Consider the following 10,483-nt stretch of genomic DNA (forward strand, 5'->3'; position numbering starts at 1 on the left):
ACTGGCTTTCCTGCTAATGCAAAGTTGTCAGCAATTGAGTCGATCTGTTTTGTCAACAAATTCGGTAATAGAGAGATGTCCTCTATAGGTGGTTTGAAGTTGATGCTTTAGTTGTAAAATTCAAGAATGAGATTGAGACGCATTGCGTTTTTTCCAGCTATAGCCACGGTGTATATCATTTGTATAAAATGACCCTTCACTTAAATTATGCAAGAAATAAAACTCCCCTAAATTCTTTAGCTTCTCTTATCATAAAAATAATATGTATATTATTTGTATTGACGGTTTTGAATATTCGTTCAGTTTGATGAATATCGACACATGTTTTAAGATTCTTATCAAAGTGTACAAATGAACATAAATATAACCACAATATGATTATCTCAAGAACACACGCTACCTATCGACCTTCAACCACTGTGACAGTAACATTGTTAATAGAGCATTTACTTTGGCTGCTTTGAGAGGACTCTGTACACAAAGCAATCTCCCTTTCAGTAAATGCAGGCTGCTTTGGACGAGGAAGATCAACAATCTCACTTTTAAGCATGGAAATAACAGCAGATATAGTCGGCCTCTCTTTGGCAAAATCTTGCACACACAACAATCCGACATGTATGCATCTCAAAATCTCTATTTTCAAACAAGGTTCAGATATCATTGGGTCTATTAAGGCTACAATGTTGTCTACATTCCACAATTTCCATGCCTGGAAAATAACATAAAAACAAGATTGCAATTCTTAGCTTCAATACAAAAACACACAAGAAAGAAACATTGGAGGTTTTCAAGAAACAGGGAAATGAGAGAAGGAAGACTTACAAATCCTAAAAGGCCCATGCATTGCTCATCATGATGAAAGCTTGTGTTTCTTCTTCCACTAACTATCTCTAGTAACAACACTCCAAAGCTGAAGACATCTGATTTTTCTGAAAATCGTCCTTCCATTGCATATTCAGGAGACATATAGCCACTAAATTTTCACAACAAAAAATATCAAAATCTTGTCATCTCAAATAGACATCTAATTGAATTGGTGAAAAATAAAAAGGTACTTACTAAGTTCCAACAACCCTATTAGTATTGGCCTGGTCTTCATTTCCTCCAAAAATCCGAGCCAAACCAAAATCTGATATTTTTGGATTTAGCTCTTTATCCAACAAGATATTACTTGCCTTTAGATCTCTATGTATAATCCTTAATCTAGAATCCCTATGAAGGTAGAGCAGACCTCGACCAATTCCTTCAATAATGTTGAACCGTTTTCTCCAATCTAGCAATTTTTGTTTGTTTGGGTCTATTGAGTTTGAACAAAAGAGAGAAAAACTCACAAGGTGAATGAACACAAAGTTTGCAAAAGAAGTTCATATAGTGAAGTCATAAGAGAATTGGAAAAGTCTGTTCAATTGACATATCAAAACAAAGACTATTGTTTCGTTATCTCGAAATACACTAACAATATTTATATGCAGAAAATGTAAAAATGTAACGTATTTGTTTTATAATAGAGGGCATCAAAATGAACTAACCGAAGAGGAATGCATCCAGGCTTTTGTTCGGCATGTATTCATAAATCAACATCTTTTCATCTCCTTCAACACAACAACCAAGGAGTCTAACAAGATTCCGATGTTGGAGTTTACAAATTACTATCACCTCATTCATAAATTCTTGTAACCCTTGTCCGGAGGCTTTAGAAAGTCTTTTTACTGCAATTTCTTGTCCATCGGACAATTTTCCCTATATACAAACATCAAAATGATTAATTAGCTATTCAAATTATTAGACAAGAAACCTCTAGTAGAACAACCATTACCCTATATACGGGACCAAATCCACCCTGCCCAAGCTTATTAGATAGATGGAAGTTGTTTGTTGCACTCGCCAGCTTCTCAAAATTGAATAGTGGTAGCTCTTGGACTCTGACTTGGTTCAGGTTGTCATTATGATATTTTTGACGTGCTTTCCCTTTGTTGAACAATAAGATCTCCTCTGCTTTCGTTTTCCTTGCTAATTTACATTAATAGTAGTAAGTAGTGTAGTATATAGCAACATTTCCGGGCCCACCGTGATAATTTAAGTTGGAAAATTACCTTTTTGTTTTGTCATCCACCTCCACAGAAAATAAGTGCAGACAGAAATGAAAAATGTTCCTATGATCACTGTGATTGTGACTTTTCATATCTCCCGCTTTATCTGTAAATCAGGGGAAAAAAAGTGTAACAATTATTCTAACAAAACAGATGGCAAAACAGTGTTGAATTAATAGTCTTCTAACAATGATTTCCTTATCATGGAGAGCTGGGGGGTAATGGGAGTTGGTTGAAATTGAAAGACTAAGTTAATCAGTCAGTCCTAGCTCTGTCTGTGGTTTCTCCGTAGTGTCCATATTATACAAGTCATATTTTGTTTTAGTTAGATTGTGTTAAATTGGATTTTGGCTCAGAATTGTTAAGAAGGAAGATTGTTAGATTTTAGTTTAGCAAATTCCATGATATTGTAATCTTAGTTGAGTCTGTAATGTTTGTCAAATGTTCAAGATTGTGTGTTCAAGATGCAGCTCAAAGAAGACAGTTATTGAAGATATCAATGGCCCTTCAATCACTGCTCAATCGACCGAACTTGAGTTTTTGACAGTCTTTTGATCACAGGTTGTTTGATCGAATGCCAGTTCTTGACGGTGTGGCTTGATCTGTTGAGCTTTGATGATATACAAAGATTAAAGACTAAAAATACTATGATTGATTATATAGTAAATTCACAATAATTTTACTTTAAATGTACAAAATCAAAAAGTCATCCAAAAAATCATCTTCCTTTTTGTTGTGAAACTTCTATTTTTGATGATGTTTATGACTAAAATGCCCATCTTGTAGTTATAGAAGAAACAAAAAGAGTAAATATAAGTACAATTACTCTATACACAAATTGATAAATTGTTGAGCTTTTAATCTTTATTGACCATTTTAAACTATTCAAAAAGAAATGATGAACAATTTTAAAAAGGAAAAATGTGTACTTCAGATCTACTACCATCCCATCAAAATTTTAGAAACAAGAAAAAGGGAAATACATTCACAAACATGACCCATACATGCACATATAAAATCAAGTAACTAAGTTAAAATAAAAATATAAGTGTAATTCTGTTTCAAGACCCTTAGTCTCTTATTACTTAGTTTGTCCTTAATTTCTACTAATGAAGAAATATTTTTTTTTTTGTTATTACTTAGTTTGTCCTTAATTTCTACTAATGAAGAAATATTTTTTTTTTTGTTGTTTACTAAAGATTGTTAACTGCATAAAAGACAAAAGCCCGAAAAAGAAAAGCATTTACAAAAAATATATTTTTAAAAAATTATTTTATTTTAATTGGGTTACTAATCCAAATCATAACTTACAGCATTCAACTTTTATTATAGATTGCACGACTCTCCTCAGCCATATACCGAGTCTGAAGATGTGGCATTGCTTTCAGAAAGCAAAATCAATGTGCTGATAGCGTGGCAAGGAAAGGTTCGACTTCAGCCACGATTTTGTAGTTTTTCATAGTCCCCTTGAGGACATATGTATTTTGCTAATTTATGACAGAGTTGGTCTGTATAATGAAAGGCATTATCCTCTTAACTTTATTTCTTGTGCTTCTTCCTCTTAGTTTATGAAATTGTTTATTACATATAGTAAAAGAATTAAGGAGACCTGTTGGGCTAGGAGGGTCATAGCCCCTTTAGGATTAAAGTGGCTCCTTCCCTGCGGTGGTGAATGATTTAAGAGTAGTGTTTATTACACACATACTAGTGTACACATAGTACACACAAATCACAATTTTCTTGTAAATTGTGACTTGTGTGTAGAATATTGTGATTTGAGTAATCACTAGTAATTGTCCATGATTTAAAGCATAAGATAAATTTTGAAAGATAACAACTCACCAAGTTCTGAATAGGCAACACGAATGTAAAGATCAACTCCGCCACTGGAGAATTTCTGTATGTCAATTAAGTTTCTAGTCCATGACATACAACCAGCGCCAATATCATATGCATAAGCTATACAAGAACAATTCTTTAAACACTGCTGTCTGCAATTGTCTTCAAGAGCAGGTGATGAATCTGCCAGGTCTGGCACCTTCATCATCTTCAGTTTCAAAAATCCATCCATTTTGCTGGCTTCACCGCCATTAGTGTTCACCCTCTCACACTGCAAGGGTGTCCTCCTCGAACATCCACTAGTCCAATTTCCTCTATTCCATTCTTCTGTGTTCTTTGGCTCAAACCCTGGTAAACAGCTGCAAATTGGTGAAGTCCATGAAGTACAGCTTCCAAATGCCCCACAGGTACCATAATGATCACACTCACTGTTCAGAGCATTCCAAACGATCCTCCAATCGTCCTTCTCATTATCCCAATATCTTTCAACCATATTTCCTTCCGTAGTCAGGACATATTGAAACAAATTATCGGCCTCATAAGAAAAACTTAGAGAAATTGTTCCATCTTGATTATCTACGAATAGACTAAATCCGTTATTAAATCCAGAATTATCTTTTGGTATTTCAATAAAGATCCGAGTGTTCCATGGACCACTGCGCCAAAGGGGGCTACCATCTTTCCAAATGAATACTTGAAAGAAACTTCGATGTTGAATACCAGACGAGAAGTTTCCAAAGGATGGATCAGAAGGGCTTTTCCATGATGTCAACTGCAGTTTCTCACCCGTTTTTCCATTACCACTGTATTTCACCTTTTCGAAGAGTGTATCAGTAGGATGTTGGTTACTCTCCCATATGATTGTCCCTGTAGTGTTTTCTCGCAAGACTAAGTTCCCCGAATCTAAAAGCTGGGCACTCGAATTGACAACAGAGTTTGTAACATTTGATGACCAAAGAATCTCCTTTTGTCCATTTAGGATTGCAAGATTGCCGTCCTCAGATATGGTAAGAACCCCAGAAGAATCCTTGAGCGGTTTATCTCTGTTAGCTACCCATTGGGCAGGTAAATCAGATTTTTTATTATACCATATTCCGAGGTAGCGATTGGTAGAATTTACCGGGCTGAAGAATCCCAGTTTGAAAGCATTCCCATTGGAGATTATGTAGTCAGAGTCTTTGATGGCTTCAAAAGATGTAATGGTGTCTCCAGCAGAGTCAGATTCTAAACAAAAGCAACATAGCAAGACTAGAAGAACTGGTATGCTTGTATTTCGAACAAGTCCCATAACTTGTTCAATGCTTCTTGTTTGAGCGGTTTTGTGGGGATACACATATACTGATACTCCAATATATTCAAACCATTGTTTATAGATGGCTACGGGTCGCACATGGTGGGTAGGTGGGGGTGTTCTTTAAAAATTAATAAATTATGTTTTGTGCATGTTAGATATTTGACCCACAACAATAGTAGTCATTGCTTCTTTTCCCATGTATATTGTACAAAGATTCTGGTTTTTAAGAATCAAAATTTTCAATTCATTGGCCGGTTATTGCTTTCTATTTCTGTGTTTTCGTTTACACATGAAAAAGTCAAAAAAACAATATAAAGTGTTTCAGTTGTTTATTTATTTTTCTTATGTAATATAATGTACGTAATAAATATTACTCGAATAAAAAACCTGGACTTTCTTGTGTTTACACACTGTTCCAAACATTTTTTTTCAATAGTTGACGTATCTTAGCTGTTGAGGGGAGACAAGCTCCCTCGTGGCCTTGACAAAAGGAGAGAAAACAGAGACACACCAATCCAATTAGTCCTCGTCTCTTTCTTGTGCGTGTCGAATAAGGGAAGGATGGAGGGAGACTTTGACCATGGGGGCAGTGGCTCCCTAATTGTTTTGTAAAAAAATATTAGAATATATAATATATATAGGTATAAATTTAGTAATTATGTTCTATAAAATTATACTTTGCCCCCCTCTTAACAATATAATTGATTTTTTTAAAAATAATATTATAGCCACAAACTTGTCTACAATATTTTAAAAACTATTAAAATAGTAAATTCTTATTAATTTGCATATAGACTCATTTGTAACTTTAGCATTTTCCTCATTTTAAAGGGCATAAAAAAATTTATAAACCGAAAATCTAAAACAAAATATACAAACCTAAAAAAATTAACTCGACAAAAAAAATTAACAATAATAGCTTAAAAACAATTAAACTCAATCAATCAATTTTACCAAAAACAAATAACTTGGCTCTTTAAAAAAAATTTAACATAAAAATTTTGTCCTTGCCCAATAACAAATACACGTATAAAAAACAAAACTATATAATTAATTAAATAAATAAAAACCTTAATAGTTAAGCAATAGAGCTAGAGGTTAGAATAGTCGCAAGTAACTAATAACAAAATTGTTTGCTAACTTCAAGTTATGGCTCCGTAAAGATGAAGTAAAATAATAAAAATAATAAACAAATAAATAAAAGGCCTTTTGGCTATCTCCGGATGTCAATCTCTCGTTTATGAATAAATCACCACATCGAAGAGGGTCAAGTTCCTCTTCTTCCTGAAAGCAAAAGCATTGTGCCTGACGGCTATATTTGAAACGATGATGTTTGTGACAAAAGAATACAAGATTCTGATCAAAGGCCAAACAACGTCGTTTTGAACAAGTGACTTTTATCACTGAGTCTCTCAACGACATCGTTTTAAAAGGCTGAAAATTTAATAAAAAGACAGAACGACACCGTTTTGGCTATTGCACAGTCCCTGCACAGAGTTTTCTTCCTTCCTCAGTTCTCCAGCCCTACAAGTTTAGGGGGAAATATCTCTGTTAGCTACACACTGGGCAGGTAAAAATCAGATTTTTTATTATATCATATTCCGAGGAAGCGATTGGTAGACTTTACTAGGCTGAAGAATCCAACTTTGAAGTCACTCCCATGGGAGATTATGTAGCCAGAGTCTTTGATGGATTGAAAAGATGTAATGGTGACTGTGGCAAAGTCAGATTCTAAACAAAAGCAAGATAGCAAGACTAGAAGAACTGATATGCTTGTATCTCGAACAAGTCCCATAACTTGTTCAATGCTTCTGGTTTGTGAGGTTTTGTGTGGATACACTGATACCTCAATATATTCAAATCAATGTTTATAGATGGCTACCCGCACAAGGTCGGTGGGGGTGACCTTTAAAAATTAATAAATTATGTTTGGCGTATGTTAGAGATTTGATTCCATCAAACGGGTACGCGCCTAATGATGATTTTGGATGACAGAACTACATGAGTAGTCATTGCTTGCTCCCAGTTCCCACAGAGTACAAAGATTCTGTCTGGTTTGTGAGGATCATCCTCTTGAATGCGATGAGCAGTTATTGCTTTATTTGATTCTTTTCCCAAACATTTATTTGAAATCTATCGCAATAGCTGAAAGGATAGAAGCTATTACATACTTTTACACGTTTATACACGCATTAAAAACAACTAGAATTGAGACTTGAAATCACAATTTTTGAAAATTGTCACGCTTTCAACTTCTTTTTTGTGTGTGTATAATAGAGGGTGTGTAATAAACTCAAACTGAAATCTCGGACTTTCTATGAAATGTTCCACACACTTCGGGGGTGTTTGGTAGAGTAGTTTGAGAAATGTTGTTTATAGTTTTTTGAAATACGTGTATATGAAAAAGTGTGTAGAAATGTGTATAATATTGTTTAAAATGTAAAGATGTGAATTTGAGATAATAAACCAAACAAGCCCTTTACCTCTGACCTTCTTTCTTTTCTTTTTTTCTTTTTTTTCTTTTTCATTATTGACTTATCTCACTTAGCTGTTGAGTATAAAAGACAAGAAACAAGTGGGGGAGACAAGCTCCCACATGACCTTGACAAAAAGAGATGAAAGAGAGAGAGACACATACCAAACCATTTAGAAAAAAAAGGCTGAATGACAAAAAGAGAGAAAAGGGAAACAAGCTCCTACTTCATACATTCTCTCTCCGCTGATTGAAAATCTGTCTTTCAAGAATAATCACCACAACAAAGAGGGTCAAGTTCTATTTATATGGATTGAAATTTGAAAATATCTGTTTTTTGCTCTCTCCTTCCCCTTCTTTGTTCCCCTTCTTCTTGAAAGAAAAAGCATTGTGTCTAATGGCTATATTTGAAATGATGACGTTTGTAACAAAAGAAATACAAGGTTTTGATATAAAAACTAAGAGAGGTTCTACGCCCACAACATTTTCGTAATAAATCATGGATAGTTAGTTATTATTGGTTCAAATTTGAGCCTAACTGAAAGTTCAAATAGTGTATAAAACACCAATGAACGTTTAGACCCCCAAATACAAAACTACCAACACAAGCTTATAATCAAACAATATATGTACAAAATATGAAATATAAGCTATATACAAATTGGTAAAACACTCTAAACCAAAATTAATCACAAACATAGCAGTAATTAAAAGGTATAGAGTAAGGGAAGAGAAATGAAAATACAAAAAAAACATGGCGATGTGTTATCAAAGAGGAAACTGAACTACTTGATGAAAAACCTCTCCGCCGCCCTCCAAGCAGTCAATCCACTAGAAAATGAAGTTGAGATACATGAATAGCAGAAGACCCTCCAAGCCTAATTTACCCAGTACACCTAAGCCCTCCAAGCTTCTTGCTCCAACAAGGTTATGCCGAACCTTGTCTTCTCTAGCTTACCGGATCCCGCAATAAGCTCCATATTGTATCCGCCATCCTTGGCATCTTCCAATGATTCTCCTCTCAATGGATATAACAATGGGAGCGGGAATGAGAAGAGACTACAAAGATTTCTCTCTAAGAATGAGTAGCCTTCTCTTTAATAGGGTGGGTGTGTTGTAGAAATCTCTCTTAAGGTTTTTCTCTCTGAATAGCCACACATACATTTCGCGAGATAACTTCCAAACTAGACTGTACTTTTTGTCTTGTAGTGCTCCAGTTGTCATAACCCTTCAGCTCCCTGCATACTTCACACGTGTGGCGACTTGCCAGTTGCAAGTCAGTCGCGAGATCCAGTTGCGAGATCTAGTCGTGAGACTCCTCTTGAAAGCATACAACTTGAGTTTCTTCACACTCTCTCACACACAACCCTTACATTATTCCTATCTAAATATAGGGTTTCTACATGCTAAATTACAAGCAAATTTGGTACGGAATAAAGCTAACACATGATTGAATAAATTCAACCTTACATTAACACTAAGATTACTTTTTTGCCCCAATAATAACAACCAGTAACAACTTGCCGCTTATGATTTGTTGTGAAAATGTTGTAAAAATGTTGTGGACATATCATTTCTCAAAAATTAAAAGGTGTTGTTTCGAATAAGTGACTTTTTTCATCACCAAGTCTCTAAACGACATCATTTTAGCAAAGCTAAAGATTTAATAAAAAGACAGAACAACACCGTTTTGGGTGTGGCACAATCCCTCCGCCTCGAAGATAGTTGCTATAGTCTAATCCTAGAGATTAGTCAGCCAAAAGACTCATTCACATATTAAGTTTTTACTTCATGGTTAGCAAGAATTCAATAGAGGGATATTGGAAACTCTCCCATATGACTGTGCTTGTAATGTTTTCTTTCAAGACAATTCCTAAATCTAAAAGATCCATGGAAAATTGACGTTGTAATCCTTACACTGGGATGTTTAAAATAACTCATATTAGAGTTGAAGAAGGCACTTGGGATTCTTGAATTTGGGGTTGGGATCAAAATATTTGTGCCAGAATTGCATTTCGGTTAGTTAATTTTCCATCTCCTTCTAAATTTCAACTCATCCCAATCAATAACTCCAAAACTTCAGTTTTTTTTTTTTAAAAAGAAGTGTACATTAGATTTTTTTTCCTCCCAAAGATTCTTTAGAATTTGAAAAATAAATGAATAAATTAACAAGGAAAATCCCCAAAAACCTAGAGAACTCAGTCCAAAATTTAACTAAAAGATAAATGCAAAAATATGTGGAGAAAGTGAATAGAACCTAAGAGTGAGATGATGTTACCTATGAGATTTGATAATAAAAATAGTGGCTTTGAAACCAATATGAATAGAGAAGCTCGACTTTGGTAAATAGAGGGTGTGGCTAGATTTAGCGTATGTTTGGATAGCATGTTTAAGTGCTGCGTCTGCGTTTTCTCTTTTTCTTTTTTTTTTTTTCTTTTTTTTTTTTCCAGCCGCAACTGTTGACCGGTCTTTTGTGAATAGTGCATAAATGCACTATTCACGGGTCCCACAAACTCCACTTTTTATCAACTTTTTCATTAAAAATGGGTCCCACGGTACTATTTACATATTTAAAAATTATTTTGCTACAGTGTTTTCAATTTTCAATTTTCAGTTTCAGCAAAATAAGTTCTATCCAAACAGACCCTTAAGATGGTAGATGATGGCAAAAAATTAAAATTAAAATTACTTGACGATAATTCAATTTTATTTTATTTATTTTTAATCTAAACATTGTAAAGATTCTAGCATAAATATATAACCAATTATGTCAACAACACATGCTAG

General features: G+C 34.3%; 1 protein-coding gene across 1 annotated transcript; it reads right to left on the bottom strand.

Annotated features, from left to right (window-relative positions):
- Window positions 1-400: 400 nt before the first annotated feature.
- LOC115991246 (G-type lectin S-receptor-like serine/threonine-protein kinase At1g11330) lies at window positions 401-5,217 on the bottom strand. The gene is made up of 7 exons (XM_031114972.1): window positions 3,933-5,217; window positions 2,094-2,196; window positions 1,817-2,006; window positions 1,530-1,740; window positions 1,060-1,297; window positions 823-973; window positions 401-709 (listed from the first exon to the last, which is right to left on the bottom strand). Exons 1-7 carry the CDS (start codon window positions 5,215-5,217, stop codon window positions 401-403), a joined length of 2,487 nt encoding a protein of 828 aa, XP_030970832.1.
- Between the last annotated feature and the right edge of the window lie 5,266 nt (window positions 5,218-10,483).

The sequence above is a fragment of the Quercus lobata genome, chromosome 5 (assembly GCF_001633185.2).
Source record: "Quercus lobata isolate SW786 chromosome 5, ValleyOak3.0 Primary Assembly, whole genome shotgun sequence".
Taxonomy (NCBI): Eukaryota; Viridiplantae; Streptophyta; class Magnoliopsida; order Fagales; family Fagaceae; genus Quercus; species Quercus lobata.